At 49.5% G+C, this 27,845-nt stretch overlaps 1 protein-coding gene across 4 annotated transcripts in view; it reads right to left on the reverse strand.

Moving 5' to 3' along the window:
* The window catches only part of nrxn2a (neurexin 2a), a 212,124-nt gene that overhangs the window by 65,744 nt on the left and 118,535 nt on the right, over positions 1-27,845 (reverse strand). For 3 of the 4 annotated variants that reach the window (XM_035527284.1, XM_035527283.1, XM_035527282.1), the window contains exon 1: positions 8,524-10,216. The exons of the other annotated variant lie outside the window; for it this stretch is intronic. In XM_035527284.1, coding sequence (XP_035383177.1) covers positions 8,524-8,827 — 304 coding nt within the window. In that variant the 5' untranslated portion in view covers positions 8,828-10,216. Of the gene's footprint in view, positions 1-8,523; positions 10,217-27,845 lie in introns of those variants that run through there. 4 annotated transcript variants of the gene reach the window in all.

The raw sequence follows: 27,845 nt of genomic DNA on the forward strand, positions 1-27,845 counted from the left end.
TAATTTGCAAATGCCATACAAAATGTCCTCCCGAGCGCACGAAGCAGCCAGCCCGGGCTCCTCCGCACCCTTACTTAATGAGCAAGCCGTGTCTCCGATCTGTCCCAGGTGTCTCCTTGCCTCCTGTCTCCGTCAGAATCACAACCGCCTAATATCTGTCACGTCACTCTCTCTCTCTCTCTGTCTCTTCTCCCCTTTTCTCACTTTCTTGCTCCCTCTCCGTTCTCAGTGGAGATGACTGATGTACAATCTGATGTATTAGCTGTCAGCTGTTTAACAGCGGGGAATAACTGCACTGAAGTCGCAAGCCGCAGCGCTTGCTGCGAGCGCTCGTCCTGGCGACGGCGAGTGTGCTTGAAGTGCAAGTAAGATTGGGTGTACATGTCTGTGGGAAACAGGAGAATTCGTACAGATGATCTTAAGGCTGCGGCTGAACTAAAAACAATGACCATGTGGGTACCGTGAGGATCTAATTAAGGCGATTTGCTTGTGCGACGCTGCAGATGTAATTGCTTCTGAGCGCCGGCAGTACTGCTGTATATCTGCCAGTGAAATTACAGCATGTAATTAATTGAACCAACACAGAGTGGTTCGCACTGGCCTTTTTCAGAGAGATATGGCTAATTAGGAAACGTGATAAACACACACCCAAGGAAAAGGTTCCCTCAAACACACTAACGAGAGAAGGACTCCGTCAGAGCTGCATGCATGCATCTGAGTTGTATGCATACCCGCGCACAAGTATTGGAGGCAAACATTATTCCTGATCCTGGAAGAAAGCCTCTGTCTTCAAAGCTTTCAATAATATAACCAGCCTCTGTTCCTCAGAAACATTTCGCTGCATAAGTTTGCACCCTGACAGAAGGGACCAGAGGTGATGAAGGCAGGGGGCTTACACACACACACACACACACACACACACACACACACACACACACACAAGCACGCGTGCACACACACCCGCCCACACACACACAGCACAGGCGGAGCCTGGAAGAGTTGAGGCGTGTCCCGTGAAATGACGCCCTGATTGCGAAGGTTCAAGTGTCTCCAGCAATCACGGTCATGGACGGGGCCGATCTGATTACGCCGCTGTCACTGATGACTGTGAAGAGGGCTCGAGGGTTCCCCTCCAAAGAACAGGTGCCTGGCCGAGCGGCTCCGGGAAAAGAGGAGAGAAGTGTGTCGTAATTCTGACGAACAAGGACGCTGGCAACTCACGCTCCATGTGGGAGAAAGCGATAAGCCAGAGTGATCTCCGGCCAGACCGAGAGGAATGGAAACGGTATCTAAGACAGAGAGAGAAAAAAAAAAACCCTTTCTTAGCTCTTCTGGAGCATCTGCAATTTCTTTTTGTGAAAGACAAAAACCGAAACCGGGTAAACCTTCGTCGTCTCGCTGGGTCACATTCCGCGACACCATTAACTCCGGACTCAGGCAAGGACTCCGAATGCCGTATACGTTGCCCCGCGTGTGAGAAATGGGGAGACCTGGCTCAAATCTATATCGCGGCGGATGGGGCGAGCATGCTCTGAAAATAATGAGGTCGCGGGGAGGCTGGAATCAGGCGCAGCCTGGACGGGAACGCGGCGCGGAAAACAAAGAGTGCAGCTGAGCAGCACAAATCCTGGCGCAGCCGGACCGGAGGCCCATAAAAGCGGCAGGCGGCAGCGGGTCCTAAATCACCATACCAATGCGCCAAAGTGCATAGGAAGCGCTTCAGCACGGGGCCCCTCCCCCTTAGAGTGTAAGGCTGCTGGGGCTTAGTGTAGCCCCCTCTCCTAGCTATGCAACAGCTCTGCTCTTAACGCTAATTAGACCGAGACTCCAGTGAAAAGGAGCCTCTGTGTAGTTTGCTGTAGCTAAAGATGAACTAGGACGGTTCTCCCCGCCTTCCGCCTCCCGAAGAACGTGCTTATAGATTACTGAAATGTTTGTGCACCATGTCAGAGGCCGTTACAGAAACCCGATGAAGAGAGATGGCCCGGGTCCGTTAGGGGGACCAGGTGCGTTACGATTGCGGAGGGGCTTGAATGAGAATTGAGTGCTCTATTTAACAGCCATCTATTATTTAGCAGTCTACTTGCCTGAAACCAAAAAGGTTCCTTGTGCATCCTAATGTGGTGTCCTCAGGCCCTGCGCTGAGACTCAGGACAGGAGCATCCTGCAGAGAGACAAATCCCCCCCCCAGGTCTCGTGCTGCCAAGTGCTCCAGCAAGGCCCCTCGTGAGCAAGCAGGAATCACACTCACGCCACCAATATTAGCACTACCGCTTGTGCTTCCTGTGTGCTCTTTTATCTGTGAAACTGTGTAATCCTTAAAGAGATGATCTCTCCAGATAGTAAAATGAGCCATAACCGGTTCTGGTAAAGCTCGATTCCTTCGTTCTGCCAAATTTTGCTTAAAAAGAAACAAGGAGCACTTTCGTAAAACATAACCAGGATTTTTGACCAAAAATGCTAGTAAAGAGAAAAAAAAAGCTTCTGAATCGTTCTGCTCATCATCGTTCAGCGAAGGACACGCAGCAGGACTTTAAGAGCGAACCTTACAGAACAAACAGCTGATGGAAGAATAGATCGGATATTAGGACTGAAGGTGCCTGAAGAACTAACTCTACTTCCTGATGAGTCTGTGCGAGTGTGTGTGTGTGTGCGTGTGTGTGAGAGAGAGCGAGATTGTGTGAGTGTATGTGTTTTCTAGTTAAGAGGGAAGACTTTATGCTAGGCTATTCTTGACTCTGTCATGGGAGACATGTGTGGGTGGATTTGGGGCCTGCGCAAATCAGACCTAAACTCTTGGACAGGCCTGCGCGCCACACAAACACACATACAAACACACGTACATACACACACAGACCTAAACTCTTGCACAGGCCTGTGAGCCGCCCCCTGCAGCAGCTTCACAATGCCCAGCACCACACACACACACACACACACACACACACACACACACACACACACACACACACACACACGCACACACACACACACACACACACACACACACACTCTCACTCCTCCCGAGCAATCGTTGTACTGTGATTATGCCGACACCGCTGAACTTAGCTCCCCCCAGATCTCCTGCCTATTAGCCGAAGGCTGAAACAACGTTTCTGAAAGCGCATTTAAAGAAGGACACCGGTCGCCTTGCAGCTGCGCCCATCATGCCCTTCCAGTCATGCCCTTTATTAGCAGAACGTTGCATCATTTGGGCTAAAATCCCTTTCATGGAAAATAACAAGATAAACAATAACTAAAAGTATGCGTGCACTGCTGTGGATAGAGCCATTTCGCTGTATATGGGATGACGGCGGCCGTCGACGAGGCCTGAAAAAGCAAAGTGCTGCGCTTTTTTAAGACGTCTCGAGGGCCCTGATCTTGTTCATCTCCGTTTAAATGCACGTGTCATCGTCTCAGTTACTGGTAAACCGGAGGAGCAGCGAGATATGTGAGACGTTCCGAGGCTGAATATCTGAGACACCGTGCGCATTGTGTGCATTGTTTACTGTGATCTTTACATGCGTGTAGCCTTGAAGGGAGAAACTCTAGCTGGTTTGTTTTAAGTCCTCAATATTATCACTCAACAGGCCCAATTAAGAACCGTACGACTCTTGCATCTTTTATTGCTCCAGATCCCTCATAAAATAGCTTGTTAATTTTCCTAAACTGATTAACGCCACATGTTTCAGATATATTAAATTTATGCACTTTGTAAATTCACGCTCAATCTTTCAAGAATTATTCATAGAGAATAAATGTGAATCCTCTCCTCTGGACATCTATAATTGATGAATTTAATGAGATAAATCGCAATTTCAGTTAAAGTATGACTCATTACAAATTTTGAATGATATTATTATCACATAAAAGTCTAAAATAGAAATGTTTGTCCATGAAAAACAATGAATTTACCATTATTGTAATGTTTCATAAGCAAAGTTAATGGGGTGAATTACTGGCGTGTGGTCTTTTACTGGTCAGAGATCGGTCATACAGATGTTGTCAAGTAACCGGATACATTAATAACTTGGATGGAATTACTGGTCCCAGACCAGTGATCAGTTTAAAGGCACAATTTCAATTCTCTGCCCAAGCCATAGTTTGGCTATGGTTGAGCTGATCTTACTGCAGGTGTAAAAAGAGGCATCGAGGCACAGAGAGAGTGATTTCACCCCTCACAGGTCACAGCATGGATCTTGCGCTTTATTGAAGCCTCTGGGTATGCTTCTGACTGGAGCAGACTCCTGGGCTCTCTTCTCTGTGTCACATTTAGAAGCACCACCCCCCACAGGTCTGAGATCAGGGAAGGGGCTTCGAGCTCTGTGAGTGGCTTCGGCCCTGCCACTGTGCCTGCAGATCCCAAGCATCCTCTAACGCAGCGCACATAATGGCCATTTAGGAACCATCCATAGCCAGCGCTTACGATGCAGCCTCTGAAATTGCCTGGCACATATAATCAAGGAATTGTTAATATGGGAATACAGCTTTCAAAGTCGAAATGCTGATACTGCCGATGGTATTCGGAGCTCACGCCTACGACGCTGAGCGGAAGAGGCTGAGATCCTCGCCGCCGTTCCACTGCCATGTCACGTATCAAGAGGAAAAAAAGGGAACAGCCATTCCGTACCGTAATCCCTCCTGATCGCTCATCAGAATGGGTTCAAGTACTGTGGCGGACCCGGGACCGGCCCGCCAGCTCCGCCACACGTTTCACCTCCGTTCACCTCCGCGTCCACGTCCATGCGCCTGGCCTATCTCGGTGACCAGATCTCTGGAAGCTGGCACCCTGCTCCGGCTGCTGGAGTTTAGAGTGACAGGCCCAGGTCCACAATGGTTAGCTCTTTTGAAGCATCTAAATTGCAGAGAGAACTGGCAGGCATTCACAGTCGAGCGCGGAGAATGCAGAGGTCACGACTAACCGTCCCCTCATTACTGCCCCGTATTCAAGCCGACAATAGACCACTCAGGCAAAGCGCGCCATTTTCTCTCACCAATCAATTATTCCCTTTACTTCCTGCCGCACCCCCTCCAAGCGGCAGACACACAGAGCCCAGCTTGGCGGCAGTAATGGGACATGCCTGTTACTGGGACGAGCTGGCCAGATAATGTCTAATCTATAGCGTGTTCGCTGCTGGACGACTGAGGTGTGCGCCGCTCCGCCGGCAAGGCCTCCATCCATCACGGCCGCGCGGGAGCGGCACGTCGGTGAGGAGTGACGACGCGGGGCCCGGCAGGGGCTGAGGCGCGCCCTTGGAGGCGCGACAAGGGCACACGTGTGGCGCCTCGAGGCCGAGTGGCGCGCCTCGCCCGGGAAAGCCCGCGTCAGCATGCAGGGGCAGGCCCGTGTGAACAAACGGGACCGCCGCTTGTCAAACATCACGCCTGTGTTAGCACACGGGCTTCTGGGTATTAGAGCAGCAGGGAGGGGCTGCGCTGCATCCTGCCGAAGCGATGACAGGAGAGAGAGAGAGAGAGAGAGAGAGAGAGAGAGACGGAGAGAGAGAACAGAGTGGGGGAAAGGTGAATGTTCAAAGATGGCTGCAAGAAGTCAGCAGGACATGTGTATGGACCAGCAGGTCAGGAGAAGCTGCAGATGGGGGGCAGTGTGCTGGTAAGGAGAAGAGTGAGAGACTGCAGGGAGATCTTAAGGCATGTAGAGACACACAGGCACTACCACATTACAAGAGACCAAAGCACCCTGTAGTCCAGCAGGCAGGCCACATGAATCATTCAACACACACAGTACAGTCGAGTACAGTACAAGACCAGGGCTGCCATGTTTTGACAAGCATTGATAATGGCAATTATTTGGTATAAACCTGTGATTGTGAGTATTAACTACAGCGAAGAGCATTTAGTACACAGTGACACAGTCGCAGCATGCGTTCTAGAGTTGACAGGTTGGTGAGCACCTGTGATCACCAAACACAATATTCCTGTGAGTCACAGCACAATCATTTCCACGCGTGCTATTGGAAATCTGAAAAAGTACAAACGAAGGAGGAAACAATAAACAATATGCAGTATGTGTAATAAACTATATATACTGTGAACACAAACATAAACTGTATATATTATTCACACATACACACACAAACATGCGATTAGTACTATTAACGCACATACAGTGTATATTGTTCACTAAGTGTACTGTATGAAATCTCCACTTACTAGATATTTATGGCTTAGTTCCTAGCAATTTTCCAACGTTACTTTATATATCTTGGCAAATCTATATTATATACATAATGACAAACTGTGGGACTACTGCCTGCTTGGTAGCAAGGAGGCAGGCTGCCTTGAAAACGAAGACTACTGCAGAGTCTCCGTGAGTGTCATGATTAATGGGAGGAGTCTGTTGTCACATGGTGTAAATGTCACGATTACAGACAGTGACAGACCTCTCCTCCCCCGTCGCCCAAACTGCATGCCATCCCTCCATCGCCCAGGCTCATCCGCATCTCCCAGACCCCACGGATGCTTCCTCTACTAATCTGCATATTGGCTCCGCCCATGTCCCTGTGCCTCAGCGGCATGTTGCAGATGGGAGGGCATGAGGCGATGGGATCAAGCAGTGATTACCAGTCAATGAGGGCGAGCGGTTTTTAGACCGCTGCGTTGGGTGGCGTTCCATAGGAGACAATGCTGGCCAAAACCCTGTCCACGTGCATGGACTAAACATTCCACACAAATGCAGGGAAAGTTGTTGTTTTTTTGGTTCTAAAATGACACAAACAAAACAATTTGGTGGTTGTGTCTGAAAATGAAATTAATTGGGATTATTATCCATCGCAGGTGCAGCTGGGGAAGATGTGTATTACCGTGTAATTGAATGAGAGAGGGAAATCGAGAGGCGCGACTAGACTGGACAGACTTTGCATTCATATGTCAATGGTGAACCTGAGCCAGAACATTTGCAGAGTTTAGTGCTCAGGGGGCCGTGACCCTGTGAGCGAGTTTTGCACCGGCATGGAACCGTGATGCAGCTTTCTATAACTGGAAAGATGTAATTCATAGCCTGTCTTCTCGACTTCGGGTTCCCTTTCAATCGGGACCCTATTTTAAGGATAAGGACACCATAAACGCATTAAATGTGGCTGTGGAGTCTCGACTAGGGCAGGAACATCCAGCCTTCTCGCTTTCAAATGGACCAAATAACCCTGTCCTCCCCGGCTGTCCACAGAGAACTGAGCCGCTGGGCCTGTCCTCCAGTGTGGGAGACGACTGTTTCCACTGTCTGCCACTGTCCACGGTCCTTCCCTTGCTTAAAAGTTCAGCATGAAAAAATGAAAAACAACATAAAAACAACCCAGTCTGGCCACACCCCATTAGAATTTGTTTATTTATTAGGTTATGCTCATTCTTTAAAAAAAAAAACTTTCTATAAATATTTATTTTCAACAGATTTATTTTCACCAATTTGTTTTAATTTCACCAAAAACTGTTAAATAGAAATGTCACTACAAATACTGAGGATCAAACATGCCTTGATTTCAGACATCATAAATTCTGGATTTGATACATGTGGATTTGATACATTTTCACTGCAGGAAGGCACAAACGTAAAGGAATATGCTTAAGATAGAAAGTTAGTCAAAGGGGATTATACTCACACGTTCTTAATCGAGGAGATCTTTAAGTGCTGAAAGGCCAAGGCTACTGCAGTGGGTTGCCTCCATTTTATCTACGCTTGTTTAAGCCTCAGCAAAGGCAAATGACTGACACCCCTTCAAAACACTGAAGTAAACGTGCACTTGAAACACAAATCTGAATGTTCAGTATCAACATTATTTTTGGAGGGCTAATTTCAGATCTTAACAATGACAGCCATGCAAATCCAAATCAGTTCGCACAAACTGAAAGAGCCCCGACCTGTAAAGCGAAGCAGCAGCACCAACACAGCACTGTCTGGTGCAGTGCTCACAACCTTACACGTAACCTACTTTCTGAAGCTCCCCACTTCACAAAAGGAATGATCAAAGCGTAATGTATGTGCCATGTTTGTTTTTTTTTCTCCCACAGCTGGAGGATTATCTCGGAGACACGACAAGCTCAGTAGCCACTCAGCGCATGACAGAGCTGCATAAAGAAGACGGGCTGTCATCGCTCCACAGAGTGCAAGGCTTGACTGACATAGGTGTCATAGCACAGTGCTTGGAAGGAGAGCTATTTTCAGACTGGGGGATCTAACAAGGAGTGCAGAGCATCTGGCCTGCAAACCCAACGCACCCCCCCCCCTCCCTCCCCGGCCCGTCCCTATCTCTACAGCAGATCTGCAGCAGTCGCACGGAGAACCGGAGACCCCTCCCTGCGTGATCTGTGAAGAGTAGAAGGGAGGCGCGGATCAAAGCATGTGCGCGGTGTGCGCGGAGTACTGAAAACACCCGGAGCCCAGCCATGGCCAGGAATACCAATGTGCGAGGTGATGTCAGCATCCGGCTCCCGGACGTAACAGCCCCGCTCTCTCCGTGTGGGAGTTGACCAGACGGAAGTGCTGGCGTGCGGACGAGGGTGAGGACTCACCGTGGCCCCCTCTCGTGAGGAAGGGCATCCTGTTGATGGCGATGGGCACGGTGCCGTGCTTGTTGTGGAAGTGGTGGACGTGGTGCGTGGTGCTGAGGCTGGAGGACACGCGGGCATTGGCCGTCCGGTCCGGCAGGGAGAGCAGAAGGGCCACGGAGAGAGCCAGCCTCCAGCAGGAGCCCAGGCCCAGCCAGCCAATTCCCCCACACTCCCAGCCCAGCAGTAGGACCTCCAGCCTGGGGCAAGAGGCGCCGCACCAGGCCCTGGCGCCCCCCATCTGTCCCGCCCGTTGGAAAGAAGACATCTCAGAGAGGAAAGCCCATGTCTGCCGTTATCCACAGGACAGGTAAACAGCTCAGCGAAACGACGCAATGAGGTTTCTGCTCTAGGACAGTGGAAGCCAAACGAGGAAAAAAAAAGCCCCTCAAGGCAGTAGGTTTCCAAAGAGCCAATAAAATCCTTGAAAAGAAATAACAAGATCCTCAGTCCCTCGTCTCTTCGGAATCCAAAGGGAAACCAGTGCACTGCCTTCCTCTATGGACAATTCTTCTTGGTTTAATGCTCAATTACAGTTAAAATGAGGATACTTTGTCTACAATCAAGCAAAATAATGCAATCTATTTAGAATGATAAACATCTGTAAATGCAGCTCCCAAAGGCGTTCAAATGAATAGAAGAGCAGCCCTAAATCAACGCATCAGAGTGCTGATATCGGCTTAATTGAGCAGAGAAGAAGTGCTCCAGGTGACATGGATGCCAGGAGGTGTCTCTCTCTCTCTCTCTCTCTCGCTTTCTCTCCTCTCTCTCGTTCCCCTGTTCTCTCCCAGCCTGAGGTAAGGCTTATACTCTGTTAAGACCACTCTTCCTCAGAGGACGGCCCCTCCACTGCAGAGGGAAAGATAAGAAACATCCCAGCAAAAAAAAAAAACAGGATTACTCTAATAAAGGGTAGGGGGAGATGGGAGGAGAGGAGAAAACGAGAATAAGAAAGAAAAGGTTAGAGAGACGGAAAAAAGGCAGCCAGAACCGACCCAAGCGGACGGGGGAGGTGCGGCGGGACGGCGAGTACTCCCGCTCTCGCAGGCAAGAGAGAAACCCGCGCGGACAGAGAAGGCAATCTGCTGCAACGCGGCGGAGGAAAAAAGAATTGGGAAATAAATAAATAAAGTGGAGCTCTCCGAGGTGCTGGAGGAGCTCTCCGAGGTGCTGGAGGAGCTCTCCGAGGTGCTGGCGCTTCGGTGCCTGCCTCGGCTCTCCTCCTCCTCTGAGCGTTCACCTTCCACCGGCTGAGCTAGAGCGAGAGAGTCCGTGCCGAGAGCGTCGACGGTCAGCTCCCCACAAACAGCCGAGTGTGTGTCTCTCTCCCTCCTCCTCCTCCTCGCTCTCTGGCTGTTCGCTCTCTGCCGCTGACGCGCTCCCTGTATTGATTAGTGCTGCTTTCCCTCCCCCTCGTCCCTCTCCTTCCTGTCCGCCACTCTCCGAGCTCCGCTCCAAACGGACGTGTTGGTCGGTGCGCCGGGGCTCACAGCTCCGGCTGGAAGGGGCGGAGAAACGGTGGCCGTGGAAACGGCTGCAGGAGGGCTGCACGACCTGCAAAAGCTCAGCTGGATACGCTCACTCCCGGCAACCACGGTGGAAAATGGGGGGGGGGGGAAAAAAAAAAAAAAAAAAAAGAGAAAGAAACGTGCGCTAATTAAAGTCAGCGCGATGCGTTGCGCTCTCCGTAACCCTGAATCCTCCGAGGTTTTCCTCCAGGGATGGTGAGCACAGAGGCAGAGAGGCAACTATAGGGTCTTCTTCACCAGTGCGCAGACCAGGACACCTAGTCCTTCTGAAGCCCCAGCCAGAGAGTAGCGCTGTGTGAGCGAGCTTGTGTGTGTGTGTGTGTGTGTGTGTGTGGGGGGGGGTGTCAGAGAGAGAAAGGGAGCGTGGTGGGAGGAGGCGGAAGTGGGCACACATGGTGCATACGCACACATGCAGACGGAGGCAAGCCAAAAGGGAAAAAAAAGAAACCAGCCGCTCGTCAGCAATACGAGCCAGTGGATTCTCCGCTAACGGCGAGCCGAAAAAGCCACGAAACAAGAAACCACGGCGGCACACTTCAGAATTTGGGGAGCGCCGCTCGTGGTAACGAGGGACGAAATCGGCAACAAAGACCTTCGCTGGTGGGAAAAGGAGAGGGTGTGGAGCCGGAGAATTCAGCAGCCCCTTTCAGCATCGAAGCCGAATCCCGTGGAGCAGAGCAGGCGACGCCATCCCCGCGCGACCACCACGGCGGTAGCTGGTGACTTATTGTGATGAATAATTTACTATTAGACCAAACGTGATGACAAGACTTCGCAGCATGTTGCCAAATTATCAGGGCATACTTGTGCGTCTAGCCAGGCAGCGCCTCAGCCAAAAACAGCTACAGCTGTTACTAATAACAGATGGAGAAAATGCGATATGATGGAGGCATAGTGGGACTGCACCTCTATTAAAAGAAACGTCAGGGATGCTGAGATGGAGGAGAGAGAAACAAAACAAAACAAAACAAAACAAAACAAAAAGGACTCTGTGTAACCCCCATACATCAGATACATCTCACGGGATAGAGATCTCAGTTAGGATTGCCTCACCGGCAGAAAGGACGTGCTGGGAGGAAAAAGAAAAAAGCCGAACAGGAAAGAGGCAGTGCCACCTTTCATGGTGACAGGAAGGGAGATGGCGGTCATTACTCAGCTCCGGAGCGAGAGCAGAGCGGCATGCTCCGGGGGAGGGGCGCGCCCAGCCCCGTTCCCCCCTCTATAAATCCTCTCCAACGGGCGGGCCGAACGGTCGCGGTTAGCCACAGAGTTGAAGTGAGGGAGGAGCTCCGCCCGCGGAGATCTGGGCCGAGGCAGCAGAGTGGGGTTGGCCGTCCTCCCTCTGATTGATCCCTATAGTTTTGTGCAGTGGGTGTCTGAGATACATGAGAGATAACCTTCAGAGCGCGGCGCACGCCTCGCACGGCTTCGGACATTATCTCTCGGGCAGACGAGCCGGGAGGAGCTAACGGACGGGAGCGGGCCATTCGGGGTCGGTCGTCGATCATGTCTGACCTTTCTCCCATTTTCTAAAGCCACGTTAAAAAGGAGGCGACGTGGAGAGAAAGGCCCTGAGATCATCTAAGGAGAAGGCAGGAATTTGCATACCGGAGCAGGAATAATGAATGTGGGATAATGAAGGTGGGAATGAATTTAGGTAGATGGCGGTTCATAAGAGGTGCTGTCCACCGTCAGGTGGGCAGTTTTGGGGCTTCCTTCTTGGTGGCGATGATGTCTTCATGAGGGTTTCTGGAGATGAAAGGCTGGCATTAATCAGTCTGCCAGCCCCAAAGCGGCTGGGTGCTAGAAGGAGTGACGGTACGTGGCACCACACACGGCCTCCCCACGTTCCACCATCTGCCACCTGGCGGTGGTGGGCTGTTTTCTCTCCCCAGCTCACTCGTTGCCTCTCAGCCCTTGGTGAGCGCAACGGAGAGCCTGCCTGGAAGACCAGCCCAGGGAAGCCCCTAGCAGGGAAAGCCCATCACTGAGCACTGCCACATCACCAGTCCCAGAAATCCAAACCACTCACCATATTAGAGTGGGCTAGCATTCACAGTCCGCTATGGACTGCAAGCTACGAGTCCTTTCTCACAATAGTGAAGAAAGAGAGAGAGAGAGAGAGAGAGAGAAAATTCTAGCTTATTCAACATAGATATGTCAGAGAATCATAAGGAAAAATGAATTCAAACTCTCCCTGGAACTTTTGAGTTAAATGGTGCCATGGCTAATTGTTCGTGACGTCCTGTGCTAGTCTAGAGGATCATTACGGGGTTTTTCCTTTCTCCCCATGTTTTCCAGTGTTGTGTCATTTGCGAGAAAACCAGCAGCATAATGAGGTAAGTAATGGAGGGAGAGACATCATCGCTGCTCCCCCTGCATCCTAAGCCGTCCCGAGCTTGGCGCTGGTGCCGAGGCCCCCGGGGGAGCGAGGCAGCCGCATTAATAATGTCAGTTTTGGCATAATTACTCATAATGCCTGCCTTCTCTGGAACTAATGGCCTGCGGTTGAGATATCTGCTTGATTTAATTCCACTTGCGAAGGCAGCACCTCACATGTCTCTTAAGGGCAGAGAGGGAAGGAGTGGTGTCAGGGCAACCGCCCGCCCACCCCCCGCGCCCCCCCGCGCCCCGCCGCAGCCCCGGAGCAGCCATCCAGAGAAGCGGTGGGGCAGAGCGCGGACGCCAGGTTAACTGCGCTCCTCGGAAAGTGTCAGGCGGCAACGTGCAGCGGGGATTTCAGACCATGAAAGGAATACTTAAGGTTCAGTCATATCGGTGCGCATTGTGTCGGCGTGTGGTTCGTGAGATAAGGAGGTATTAAAATCTTAAAGTGGAATTGCAGTGCATTTCTCTTTGTTGCCCCTCTCTGGAGTAGTACGCCAAAAATTCACAGGCTAATGGGTGTTTTAGATACAACAGAACAAAATTTATATATATATATATATATGTATATATAATTTATGTCTCTCTCTCTCTCTCTCTCTCTCTATATATATATATATATATTTGTCTCTCTATATATAATTTATGTCTCTCTCTCTATATATATATATAAAACATTTGTCTCTCTCTATCTAAATATATATATATATATATATATATATATATATATATATATATATATATATATATATATATATATATATATATATAAAAATGACAGAGAAGAACAGGACAATTGATCATTGCCATAGGCAAAAGTGGCCAAGCACTGGGGCCAAACACAACTGATTGGACAAATGCGATTTCCCTGTGGCCTGTGGAGGGCAGTGAGCAGTGTTCACACTGATCATTCGTTAAAGGTGTCAGGGGCTGGCTGTTGTGCGCTACACAATGTACTGCTGCCCGTGTGCGCCAAAGTCCTGCCCACATGGTGCCAGGGTGGGTGTGGTTTCCTCATAAATCATGGTAGGTGGCACAAAAAAGGGGTGATCGTGCGTGTATGTGTGCGTGTGTCTGTGTGCGCGTGCGTGTGCATGGGCCCACTGGGGTCCAGGTGCCACTAGAAATGAACCCAACCATCTGTGATAGAAATGCTTCTTCAAATGGCGTGAACTGTGGAGGCCCACCTGTTCAAAAGCCAGGCCTCTGGCAGCGAGCCTTTCACTCTGACACTCTGCTTGGCCCCAATTTCAATTAGGACAACTTGGGCTCAAAGGAAATGCCGCAGCAACATTAACCAAGATGCAGCCTTAAAAGACTGCATACTGTGCAACACCTACTGAGCCTAAAATCAACCTGCAAACGTGCCCTTCCAAGAACAGTTGAACAAATTAATTAATAAGCAACGGTTCCTTGCCTGTGAGTGAAGCTTGGTAATTACAGAATCATTGAAAAAAATGTTTAAAAATGATACATTTTTAATAATGTTAAAAATTGTGGCAATTAGCAACTAATAATCAGGTATGAGGAATAAGCAATAGACTAAAATAAACAAAACAGACGAACAACTTCCGATTCTGGGAGTCTTAATCAGCCCCCGCTTATGCAGTCCAATGCCGTGCTCGTAAAGCCTGGTAGTAGTGTCATCTGTAGCCACATCAGTGTCTAATCCTCTTAAACGGAAGGCGCGTGAGGTCTGCACACTGCACGGATGAAGGCTCCTCGCCATTTCCCCTCGATGCGGATACGCTCGAGCTAACTGATCCGCCACTCTGCTAATGAGGCCGATCGGCTCCCTCGCGTTCCGTTCTCAGCTGTGAAATGGCCGAGGTCTGCGGTGGATGTGCGCAGCTGGATTAAAGCCCGTGATCTGGAGACCTGGGCAAGGGTGTGGCGCCGGAGAGCAGTTCAGAGCTGCCGATGGCCACGGCCCAGCGAAGCAACCGTGTCTGAAAAGCTCACCTGCTTGTCTGCGGCTAGCTTGTGTCCCGCCCTTTTCCTTACGCACCCTTTGTGATCATGTTAGGCAGCAAATTTCGTTTACTTGCTTCTAGATTAGTAGCCTGTGATGATCTAAAAAAAATGCACTTTCGGGTCACACGGTGAATTTGAATGCACAGCCAGTTCATATATTTTCCAAAGAGGTTTTATGTACTTTATGTATTTGTATGCTTCTGGTTGCTTGACGAGCTCAAATGAGTAAAACACATTACTTTGATCTTCCATTCCTGATACTAGCATTGTGTTTGTGTGTTTAATTTTGTTAATTTTGTTTACCACGATCTTAATAATGTATTCTATTCTAGCAATGACAAATAAGCAGCCTACAACAGGATTTAAGCTTCATAGATGAAATAAATGTAAAAAAAATAAAATAAAATTTCAATAAAATACAGCAAGGCCTAATAATCAAAAACAAATCTTTCAGATACTGTCACCACGCTTTACTGCTGTAGGCGAGCCTGCGTGTGGGAGAAGGGAGGCAGGACGAGGAGGTGGGGGTGTTGGAGGAGGTGGGGGTGTTGGAGGAGGTGGGGGTGTTGGAGGAGGTGGAGTCTGCCCGCTGGGCCTGCGGGGTTGGCACTGCTTGCGTGCGATTCAAGCAGAGGAGAATCCCAGGACCTGGGCAGGCCCCGCCCCGCACCAGCGAGTCACACGGTGCCGCCCCACGGTTGCCCTGCTGCGCCGCCGCTTGCCCTCGTCAATGTGCCAAACACAGCACGGTGACCGTGCCGAACGGGAGCGAGCCAAATCTGGGCGTGTGTCTGTCATGGAGCCTAGTGCCACGCAGCCTAGTGCGCGTCGTGAGGCACAAAACACTTGGCCGTTTCCCGTTGGAGAGGCCGAGCGAGACGGTGACCTCAGGAAGCCCTTATATCCATCTAGTGCTAGAACAGCATGTGCTAAGTGTTGGGGCTGCTCCCTTTCCTAATCAGTCAGAGCAGATCGATGCTAATGCTAACGGCGTGGCGAGAGGGATGTGCGGCGCAGGCCAACACGAAGCCTATTCATCAAACACCTGCAGCGACCCAGGTGCCAGCGCGGCCGCGGGGCCCGACAGCCCGCGTGATGGATGCCCTTCATATGCTCCGGCCTCACCTGTGCACGCACGGGCACTTTGTGGCCTCCAGGGGCGGGAATTCATTTGAACATCACCAACCTAGAGCCTGCATATAAACAAACCTTCGCTGGACGGCGACGAAAGAGGAAAAAAAACCTTTGCGACATGTCAGAACAATCCACTCTGCAGCCGCTCTCTCGTCTCACGTAGTCTCACGTGTCTCGTGGTCTGCACCACTGAAACGTTGCCGGATTAGCCTCATCCACGTCTCCTTTCCTGTCTGGCTCCGACCTGGTCCGTGTTCTGGCTATCGTTACCCGGCTCCCGCCCCGCATGCCATCCGGACCCGCCTCGTTCTGCTGCGGCCTCGCCGTCTCAAGCCGTTCATTGGCCGGAGTTCAGCTGTCAAAACCAATGAGGGTCAATGCCGGCGGGCTGGCAAGAGAGCGGAGAGCAAACAATGAGATGCTCCCCCGAGCTGGAGAGAAAGCGGCGAGCAAACAATGAGACGTTCCGCCGGGCTGCTGCCAGGTGCCAGCCTCTTCAGGCCATGGCTATAAATCACCCCCTCCCCCCCCCCGGCAGCGCAGTCGAAACATCTCCTGGCTGGACTCGATGCTAAGCAGGCGCTGTGAGTCACGTCAGACACCCACAAATGCCTTAGGTTTCCAATTAAAGGCAGCCTAGCTCCCCCCAGCCATGCACAGATGCGTTTCACTGAAGCAAGGGGACATCAAAAGGACAGTGGGACGAAAGTGAGTGAGTCACAGACTAAGGAGGACAGGAGCTCAGGGTCACTGCAGCTGAGAGGACAACGGGCGTCGGGGGGGTGAGGTGGTATCTGCAGTGCCGGACAGGCAATTTTGTTTTTGCTTTTTTTTACTGTGCAAAGCATGCGCAACAACAGCAAAAGTTATGATGCCAATGAGCAAATTAGTGACGCAAGGCTAGAGCGTAGGATCAGGAATGATCAGCCTGCAGGATGGAAATGACATTTTCTTCATCACACATTGTTGTGAGTAATCAGTGGGTTATTTTTTTCAATCTGACTCATAAAGTAGATCACTTTTTTTTGTCAACCATTACAAACTGAGCTAATTAAGTGACTGATACTACAGAGAGCTAAACATGTATAAAATGTAACAGAATGTGCACTACTGAAGGTTTCACTACCTGTTCTGCTCCATGGGGAAGATTTGTTTGTGCTCCCTGTGAATCAACACAGGACCCTGGTGTTGCCCTCACCCTGTTCCGCCTGGGGAGCTGCGAGCGAATCGGATTATAAGGAATGTTACAATAATCTGAATCATCAGAACATCTACAGAAGACTAGAATACATTCAGAAAAACATCTAGAAAAAACAAATCCTTTGTTTTAAACTTTTAAAGCTTAGGTGCCATTATCAAAAAGGCATTTAGCTTCTCATATAGAAGTAAAGCATAGTAAGGATACACTAGTAAAACAGTATAGCATAGTAATAAGATAGTAATTACTGGTGGAGGGATTATGTTTCATAGTACACACAACTCCCCCCCCCCCCCCCAATCCAAACATAAGACTAAGTATCCCACTGCAGGCCTGAAAAACAACAGCCAGCTAAATAATGGGTTACAATATACCATATTATTAGCCTATATACTATACTGAATTATATTAAATATAGTCCAGAGAAATGTGTAGTAAAAGGCAAACTACTTTATTTTACCAGTGTCGTACCATTAGGCATAAAGTCAGTAAGAACAGTATAAAGCCCAAGGCCAAACCAAGCTGCTACAACAAACAATCAAAAACAATCAAAAACAATCAAAAAGCCAGATGAGACAACAACATGAAAGCATTCCTACTTTACAGGATCGCAGCCATGCGACTAGCTGCCAGCTTCCGTCGTAACGTCACGTTAGCGATAGCTTCTGTCATAAAGTTAACGTTAGTTTCTGTCATAACGTTAACGCTAGCTTCTGGCCTACCGTTAGCGTTAGCTTCTGTCGTAACGTTATTTTTAGCTTCCGTCGTAACGTCAGCACTAGTTTCTATCGTAATGTTAACACTAGCGGTAACGTTAGCAGCCTCGGTGTTCAATGTTCAGCAGAAAGCTACTGCTCAGAGCACTTTGCATTCACACAACTCCTTTCCAAAAGAGTGTTCAGTTGTTTTCTTTGGCACATGTTTAGGCTACTCATTTGCTTCCTAACACACAAGAGAAGCTAAACCTAACACTGCTGAATCCATCACTGCCAACAATCACTCTGAAGCAGCAAAACTGTGGCTTATACAGAGACCCACAGCCAGTGACGTTAACGCCAGTCATCCGCCTCCAAAACGGCATGAGTGGACACGGATTGTATACACAAGTCTCTGGTGGACACGGTGAACTCATTCTCGAGCACATTATTCAATGAAAAAAGAATCCAAAGACATGATCCGCTGTAAAAAGAAATAAATAAATAATGTTAAAACGTTTTTTAAAAATGAACCAATAAAAAAAGAAATATGCAGGATCACGGCCGCCTGTGCCGGGGATGGGAAGCCCAGACATTGCTCTCTAGACGCGCTATAGCGGCGGGGAATTCTCTAGCTAAAGGGCCCTACGTGCTCTCCGCAGTTGAATCAACACCTCGTCACAGTCCATTAACAGTCTGATTGCCAGGTAATTATTATGCTCCCAAATTAGATTTGACCACACTGAAAGTAAATTAAGTAATCATGCATTAACAAGGGCTCATCCAATGGGAAGTGTGTTCACGCACATAAATGTGACGTTGTGGGCGTAAAGCTGGGATACACGCTTATTGGTTGACTTTGCTTACTTTATATATATATATATATATATATATATATATATATATATATATATATATATATATATATATATATATATATAGACACACACACACACACACACACACACACACACACACACACGAAGCAGTCATGATAGAAAAATGTAAATAATTGGTCGAATTGAATGGTACACAACCAAAGACAGTTAACAGACCTCATACAAAAAAATAATTATTACTAATTACACAAGTGATTTGCTGTAAGTTAGGACCAGCAGGTAGACTGTAAACAAACCATTTATTCATAATTCATTCATTCCTTGCCTGGGACAAAAATGATATAAATATGTCATTACCTTGATTATGACCTAATCCATGAGTGGAATACTGTGCAGTATTGGAACCAGGAAATTATTTTTCATTGTAATAAATCATACCTAAATGTGGGACCTGGGTAATCCATAAAAGCAATCAGGTGAAAGGGGGGTTGTTTTTACCCTGGGTAAGTGGTCAAGGGGGTTGTTTATGTATAATGATCAAAGCAATACTAGAGACGGAGACAGACCTCCTAACAGGTTTACACCGCGGTGAAGCCAGGTGATTTTCACTTCACTCCACAGGCGGCGGTTGTGCGTGGAGGATCTTGGGAGTGAACCGCGTTGTGAACCGAGCTTTCCTCAACTTTATGCAAATGAGATGTGAGATGGCAACCAATCAACACCACGTGTTGCGTTTCATCACATCACATCGAGCCACAAGTTGAAATCGGTGTTGTGACAAGATGGAGGAGAGGATTATCTTTGCTGCGTCAGGTTTTCCTGTCCTTTCTGACAAGACTCTTGAGAGTACAGAGATGTATTTAAAAGACATGAAGCGTGGAAGGTGTGGGGAATAGCTGGCGCTCCTGGTGGGTTCATGCGTCTGATTAAGCTCTGCGTTTACTCTGCATTTCAAAGGGAATTTAACATATGACGTGAGCACATGCGTGACGGGATAGTTAACTAGCTTACCGTATACATTTGTTAGCTGGTTTAAGCAGTTTTTAGGATGGGCTTGTGGTGGACAGATAAACTTGCTGCCTCTTTTAATGGCACCTCCAAAGCAGCCAGCAGAAGGCGAATCAAGCATTTCGCTTCACTGTAATGCAAATGTACCATTATACAGGCTGGTCTGTGTGCAAAAAAGCTGAAACTCTAAACAGCTCCATTTACATTCCTGCCCAATATCACCAGGTCTGGCTAATCACCTGAGATTTCTGAGATTAAGTGCCCTTTAATTTGTGTGCATTATTGATAAGGGCAAATTGCAACCCCCCACCCCCCACATGAGTCATTAGGATGGCTTCAACTATACGTGGAATCACAGCTATCAGGCAATGCTACATTAATGTAGCATCAGTGTCTGTATAGCTTGTACACCATGTCAGATGGATTCAGAGATATAACGTTCCTACATTCCTAAGGTATGCTTGCTAACAAGACGATTTAGTGTCGAGACCTTGCGCTTCACAATAATGATGATAATTTCATGTAGATTGATTTTAAAATGATGGCGATTTTAAAATATGCTTTCATCCCACACAAGAAGGAGCGGAATACAATCACAGGGACGTAGTATTCCCAAGCCAAAAACCTCCCCATAACTTGGAGACAGTCGTGGCTACACTTTCAGATTGTGTCCGCTAAAAGGAATGAAACTATATTTACTCTACATCACACCTTCATATTGCTCCCCCCCCACACCTCCACGCACACACACACACACACACACACACACACACACACACACACACACACACACACACACACACACACACACACACACACACTTACACTCATAGCAAGCAAAGGACGATCATGATCATTGGCCATTGGACTCCACAAACACTGTATTTACTTCAGGTTCTCGCCTTCTCGTATTCTCAGTACAGGCGATAAATTAGTGGCTAAGAATGGTACCATTTCCTGGACCTCACAATCCAGTGCTGAAAAGCTGAAAGGATTTTCTCTCTAAATGTGCTCCAGCACTCGCAGCCTGTGGCTTATTATGCTGTTATGAGACCATTCAGACTAAAGCTCGAGCTGTTAAAGTGATTTAGCGGGACGGCTTTGGCAGAGGTGAAAGGAAACAGCACAGCTCCGCACCAGCCACGCGCACAGTGGACGACTCCACTTGGCCTGGTGCTTCGCCGTTCCACCGGTGCGGAGAGCCTGGGTTATTACGCTCCTGCCGAAAACTGCAGAGTGCACTTATACCCAGCGCACCGCAGGTGGGAAAACACTGGCTCGGATAAATGCATCAGCTAGACAAAAAAGGGAGGCGTGGACTTGTTTAAAAATATCCAATTAGACGTTTTATGTTTTAGAAAATAAAATTAGCTTCCCAGAGTGACTTTGTGGGAGCTTTATATGGAGAGAGAGAGAGAGAGAGAGAGAGAGAGAGAGAGAGAGAGAGAGAGAGCTGTTACTTGGGTTATCTGCTTGCACCAAAGCTAAGGGTAGATTAAAGTCTGTGGAGTCTGTGCTCATAAGCCAAAACAGGGTTACCATACTTCAAGCACAAGAAGGCATTTCTTTTGAAATTCAAATCTGAGTGCACACTTCAAAGTTCGTACTTTCATTAAGTGACCTTGCGGAACCGTGGCAATTTTGCAATAACCCCTTAAAGTGCACTCGGGCTGGTTGATTTCCTTTTACAGAACGTTAGCAGGAGCGCAGAAAGGCGCAGAAGGTCAGGAAAGCAGGAAAGGACGCCTTCGAAAGCGAAGGCCCGAGGCTTCGCAGTGATCGGCCGGATGGTCTGCTCCTGTAGCGGCACGCAGGGAGAAAGACCAGATGTCTGAGCGGTGAACCAACAAAGAGACACTGAACACTTATCAGTGAAGGCCTTGGTTCACTGGCTGCTTCTGCACAAGGCCTGACAGCCTCTGCCAAACCAGCCTCGGTTTTTCAGAGCAAATCCCACCTTTCCAATGGTGTTGTCAAGCCCTTCAGAAAAGGGGTAACAAAAAGTGGAGGGAAAAAATAATATAAATATATTTCATAAATAAAGCAAAATAAAAAAATACACATCAGCTTATTCATATATGCTACTTGACATATTCTGGGTTATTACAGGACACATTTCGAGCGGAACTAATCAAAACTGCTCCATTCCGTCTGTCTGCAGGGACTCGCTGCCGTGTATGTGCCTGCGTGTCAGCTGATATTTTGAAGGGTCCTGTAATTATCAAAAATTGGCAAAATGACCTATAGTGGCCTAAAGTGGCCTGGCCCTTCTCAGTGTTCTCAAGAAGAGGCCACCTCATTATGAGTGAAACGTCACTGTCTGTGCGCCTGCTAACTTTGAATGATGACTACAAATAAGACACATATTGTGCTATATGTAGTTGAAAAGCCTTTTTTCAGTCTACTGATCAACAGAAATCTTGCAACAATTCAGCAAGGTTGGCCATCTCCATCTATAAATTGTAGCCAGAAAGGAACATACTGTCCTGAGCAGCTGTCCTGAGAGGCTGCCCTGAGCGGCTGTCCTGAGCGGCTGCCCTGAGAGGCTGCCCTGAGCGATGCTCGCCTCTGTTTTCAGCCAGCTCTGAGAATCCTCCACCATTGTGTAATACCAAGCAGGCCTTTTACAGAAACAAGGGTCTGCATCAGATGTAAGGGTGCGCTCAGACACGATTACGGTACGCCAACGACCGACGGCTTGCCAGCACATTCGGAGGCTAAAATCTGCCTGTTGTCAGCCCTGACAAGCCTGTAAGGCATCGGGGTGATTCGCATTTTTAAAATAAGGTCCAGGTTTGGTGCCCATCTCGTGCACTCGCATCAGAGATGTGAAAGATCACGAATCCCCTTTGTCTCTTTCATGATTGCATCTGACACACACCACAGGCTGTTGACCCTGGCCAGGGCAACACATTTCTCTTAGAGACAGCGCAGCGCAGGCCTCCCCGGGCCGGTTTCTCTCTGCCGGAGTCTCCCCGCTCTCCCGTTCCAGCCCACAGTCTCCCGTTCTCCTGTTTCACCGCACAACCCCCCCCCCCCCCAGGCTGTGATCCGCGCTGTGTGCTGAGCCTCTGCATTTGGCTGGAGAAGGAGAACCGGCGGATGCCGCCGAACACACAAAGCCTCGGCTGAGCTCATAATCAGCCCGATGTGTGTTCAGCGCTCCAGGTGTTGTGATTTTCTCCTTTCCATGCCTTTGTTAAGCACACACTGATATAGCGGGGGGGGGGGTGCTTGGTTTTCTGTGTGTGTGTGATGGGGAGAAGGGGGAGAGAAGGAGGGGGGGTTGCACGCTGCCTTTGGCACTAGTGTGAACATATGCCTGGAGTCGGCCCACCATCTTGCCCGCGTGCTGCAGACTGCACAGCGATTGACCGCACATTCTGTATGCGCCTCGACACTGAGGATTTCATGGCCAATTGGTTGCTCCCTGAAAACATTACACTGACCCAGCATGTACCAGAACTCTCTCTCTCTCTCTCCGTCTCTCTCTCACACACACACACACACACACACACACGCACAGAGCCGGGTCATGTCACGACTTCTGCCCTGCAATCTGCCAGGGAAGGCAGGTGGGGTTTTTTGCTGGCATGTCGTCTCCATCTGCAACGATACAGTAGCCCAGAGTTCTGTTTCACCTGCGGGGGGAATCAGGCATCCTTCTTCAGGGCTGGCAGACTCACTCTCAATGGGCGCGGCTGAAGAAATCACAGTTTGGATCCATCTGCCCTCTCAGCAACCATTTGCCCATGTCATGACCTCTGCGTGGGCCGTGCCTAACGCGTCCTGCTATAACCGCGGCCGCGCCGCACACGCTTCAGGCGTGTCGTATTCGGTAATGAGCAACCTCAAACAAGGTTGCTGATTCTTTTATTAAGCTGATGAACTAAATCAGACTTGGACTCGACGCCTGTGACGAACGTGCACAGTTCCGCATAACTGCACCGCGTGCAGTCTTCAAGATGAGTCCGTTATATACAATCCTGTCTCTTCACATTCAATGCACGCTGTTCCAAAGTAACTTATGTAGCCAACAATATTTGCATGCCTTCTCTGAACTGTTGTTCCAGTGGTGGCAGCTTTATTTTAAAATATGCAGCAGTGTTAGTCTATATAGTCATTAGAATAGCAATGTGCCCCAGATGATCCCTGTGAAGAATACAAAATTACATTCATTTAGCTGAAAATGAATAAAGTCAAAGTCAAATGACCTTTTGTGGCAAGTAACGGCCCTCGGACAGTTTGGTAATACTGAGCAGATCATCTGCCTCACATTGACATCTTCTCTGTGGACCACTGCAGTTAACAGCGAGCTGCGTGTCTGCGCCATTAACTGGCCACCCTACTCATTAGCTCAACAAAAACGGAAACCTTGACATTTGCCAGCCCACACGGTAATATCTCTGTCGCTCCTAAACACACATATATTCTCACACACAGACGCACACACACACACACACACACACACACACACTGCAGCTCTCTGATCTGGCTGTGTTCTTTCTGCTTTGGGCACTAGTTGGAGTTCGTAATGCTGGCGTTAGGATCATTACGGCCGTGAGTCAGAGAGGCAGGACGTGAGGGAAGCCTGAGCCAGCTATTCTCCAGCCTCCCTTCTGCTCCTACTCAGATGCTGCCTCCTCGGTGCCCAGCTTTGTTCTCTGACTCTAAACTTCTCTGGCTGGGGCGAGCGGAAGGACGGACGGGACGGAGCCGGGGGCAGGCGGAGGCGACAGAGCCGGGGGCGCGACTCTGCCGGATGGGCTGGAGAAACCTTGAGTGTTCGGGATGAATTACAGGGTTACTGGCTTTTATTGGTTTTAAAAGACCCACTTCATATGGGCACTCCCCCGTTGGCAGAGAAGGGGGATGAAAGTGTTTGTCAGATAGCCATAATCATTCATGGGAACCAGACCCCACGAGTCCCTTGAACTAGCAGTCGAACTGTTGAGAGCTGAGGCTCTCGGGCCCATCTGAAGCTCTCCTGGCTCCCTTCTGCTGGATGGTTAGGATTCGGTTTCCTGGTTGCCAGAGAGCTGTCGTGTGATAAGAGGAGAGAGCAGACAGCGGCAGACAGGCCGATTACACAGGCACAGTCACGGCAAACACAAGGCAATAATGAGCCTGCTTCCCAAGACAGAGAGACTGGGGCAGGGATGGGGCGGAGGAGAGGAGAATGGAAGAGCAAGTGAGAGAGAGAGGGAGGGAGCGAGAGAGAGAGAGAGAGGGAGCGAGAGAGAGAGAGAGAGAGGGAGAGAGCGGGAGAGAGAGAGAGAGAGAGAGAGGGAGAGAGAGAGAGAGAGAGGGAGCGAGAGAGAGAGAGAGGGAGCGAGAGAGAGAGAGAGGGAGCGAGAGAGAGAGAGACAGAGGCACAGCGAGTGTTCTGTCCATTGTCAGGCAAACAGAGAGGTGTGTGACTGTCCCCACATTTCTGTAATAACACGGCTCACCTCAAACCCAGTGCAATGAGGAGGAGACTTGGAGCGAGGCTGATGGAATCGACCAAAAACAAGGGCAGAACAGTGGGCCAGCACACACCCACAGCATGAGACAGGCACAAACATGCTTAAAGAGAAACACAACACACCAGAGCTCACACACACATGCCCACACAAATCTATATGCACCTGCACATACACACACCTTCTTATTGTATCAATTACTTTGTCATATAGTGCCTGTCATCAACAGAAAATGGTAAATTAACTTATACTGTCCTGCTGTCTATATAGTGGCTCTAATGGTAAGTAATGCGCTTAAGCTTCTGTATTATCGATTACACCCTATATACTTTGTTCATTCTACCATCGAGGAACAATGTCAAGACATTTAGAAATTACACTGGCTATGTTTCAGCGCTTAGCTGACGTCTTTATAAGGTACTACGAGCGCATTAATGGAAGCACATAACTCTCCACAAGCAGCTGAAAAACTAGTCTCAGAGCGAATGCATGCAGGCGGAGTGTCTCTCTCGCCACTGGCTTAGGCTTTGTGCGCGCCGAGGCCGACGCAAATCACTGTGGTCTGCTGAGACTCTAATTACCGCGTTACTATTTAAAGATTAGAAAGGACAGCCAGTAAAAGAACCAAGCTTTTGTCCAGCTTCAGTCAGCAGTGACAGACTAGCCCCATCTCTGCTCCCGCACTCCTCTTTCTCAAAATCTCTTTCTCTTTCTTCTCTTTCTTCTGTCCTCTCACTCCTATCCCCTTCCAACCCCCCAGTGTGTGTGGATGAGTGTGTGGGCTCACTAATGGTCCGCTCTAATTCCTCATTTGTAATAATGATCAAAACGCAATTACAACAGCGGGTATAAACACAGCCGAACAAAGGCAACTATCAATCACTGCTCGGGCCATCGGCGTGCCTGCACCTCGCCGCCCGTGGAAGTGCGAGCAACAGGATGCACGCGCCGATCTCAGGCCCGTGCGCACGGGCGTCAGCCTGGAAGGCGGCTTCCGCTCGGCTCCACATGCGAGAGGGTCGTGAACTGGAGACCGGAGGAGACCGCGGAAACCGAGATCGGCAGATGAGTTGGGCGAACCCGGGTGGACAGAACACAGCCGGCAAGCGCGGCTGACCGCCAGGGCCGCCCGGCGTGGCTGTATTAGTCTGCATTAGTCTGTCGCAAACGCAATTACATTTGTTCATTTGTCCGTTTACTTGCTCCTTCATTAGCCGCGCTGATCTATTGCTTCTGTCCGCCAACTTTCGGGGCGGCCCCCTGGCGGAAGGAGGTGGGCGGCGTGCTCCTGCTGGAGGTGAGCCCCGCCCTCTAACTGGAGGTTAACCCTGTCCCAACAGGCTGACCAGCAACACAGGCCTTGACCGGGCCCGAAGCCGCCCCCCTTTCCTGACTAAAGCGCTCCCCTCCGCAGTGCATCAGCTCGATTATATGAATCTGAGGGCTTAAATTGTAGGCTTCTGTTTTTCCTCCCTTCATCATTATTCTTGGACTTCACTTCTACTTGCCTCACCTGTGGGGTAATTCGCATGTTGAAACTTCCTTGATAATGTGCAGTTTCGTAACTGGACCCTGTGCGTAGGACTGGAAAGAAACCCATTAATAGCCAATACTGCATAGCGTTTTGAGAGTGCCCAGCCTTTTTCATGCCTGTCAGTGACTGCCTCCATTAGGCCAAATACATAAATATATCCAGTACCCAACTCATTCTGTCTGCCAAGATCTTCTCTCTCTCTCTCTCTCTCTCTCTCTCTCTCTCTCTCTCTCTCTCTCTCTCTCTCTCTCTCTCTCTCTCTCTCTCTCTCTCTCTCTCTCTCTCTCTCTCTCTCTCTCTCTCTCTCTCTCTCTCTCTCTCTCTCTCTCTCTCTCTCTCTCTCTGACCGTGGGCAGTAAGCAGCAGCTGTCTGCAGGTCAGGGACGGCTGCGCCCCAGTTTGGCCAGGAGAGGCCCACGTGACGTGGTTGCGCCGCTCTGAGCATTTCAAGCTGTGCGTCTGCACAACAAACGGTCTCCTACGCAAATAGCACGCCGGGAGCCGGGGAAGTGTGTCCTGGCAGCCCGAGAGCAGGGATGACTCACGTCACGGACGTGGGATTTGCGCTCACTCCTGACTCTGCCGCACACGCCGCGGTGCGGGCTCACATGCAGCTCTCGCGGCGGGTGCACGCAGGGCACACCTGCTCGAGTGCTGTGACGGAAACAGGCCGCAACATGCGCCACATGCAAATGCATATCGAACAGACAGGTGCATAGCAAGCCTAGTCTGATAAATCTCCCGGAAAAAGAGGCCGAAAGAGAGAAGGAGAATAAGAGCGAGCCATAGGGCACAATCGGAGAAAGGGAGAGGAAAGCGAGACGGAGATGAAGAGACAGTGAGACAAAGAGACGTAGAGTGGGAGTGAGCGTGCGTAAAATGATCCATTAGGCAGCAGAAGGACCGTGCCCAGGCTGTTTTGTATGCAGGGCATGGCTGGGCCCAGACTGGGGAAAGAAGCAGCCTGCAGCCCAGCAGGAGGAGCCAAGAGGGATACAGCCCTCTCAGAGAACAAGGGGGCGGTCCTCACCCTGCGGCCGAGGGGAAGACGCCTCAGCGCGAGCGCAGAAATACGGGCGATCAGGGCCTGCTAGAAAGGTGATAGCGTGTGCTGCAGCAATCTCTGTTGCCACATCAGAAAAGACATACAGCTACCAAACATGCTGTGATGTGCCAACGTGAAAAGTGTCTTTGTTTCGGCCATGAAAACAACACACGGGCCATTCTCTTATCCGCAGAGGCAGGTGCCCACCACACACACACACACACACACACACACACACACACACACACACACACACACACACACACACACACACACACACACACACACACACACACACACACACACACACACACACACACACCCTCCTCTCCAGATCATCACAACATCCCCCCCCCCGGCCCGATACCTCTTATAGATTCAGGGCAATCCGTCACACACTGACCACAAAAAATGTTGGAGTGCTCCTCCACCCAGACAGCAGTGTGTGAGAGATAGCAGCAGATTAACAAGCGAGCCTAC

This window comes from Electrophorus electricus, chromosome 6 (assembly GCF_013358815.1).
Source record: "Electrophorus electricus isolate fEleEle1 chromosome 6, fEleEle1.pri, whole genome shotgun sequence".
Taxonomy (NCBI): domain Eukaryota; kingdom Metazoa; phylum Chordata; class Actinopteri; order Gymnotiformes; family Gymnotidae; genus Electrophorus; species Electrophorus electricus.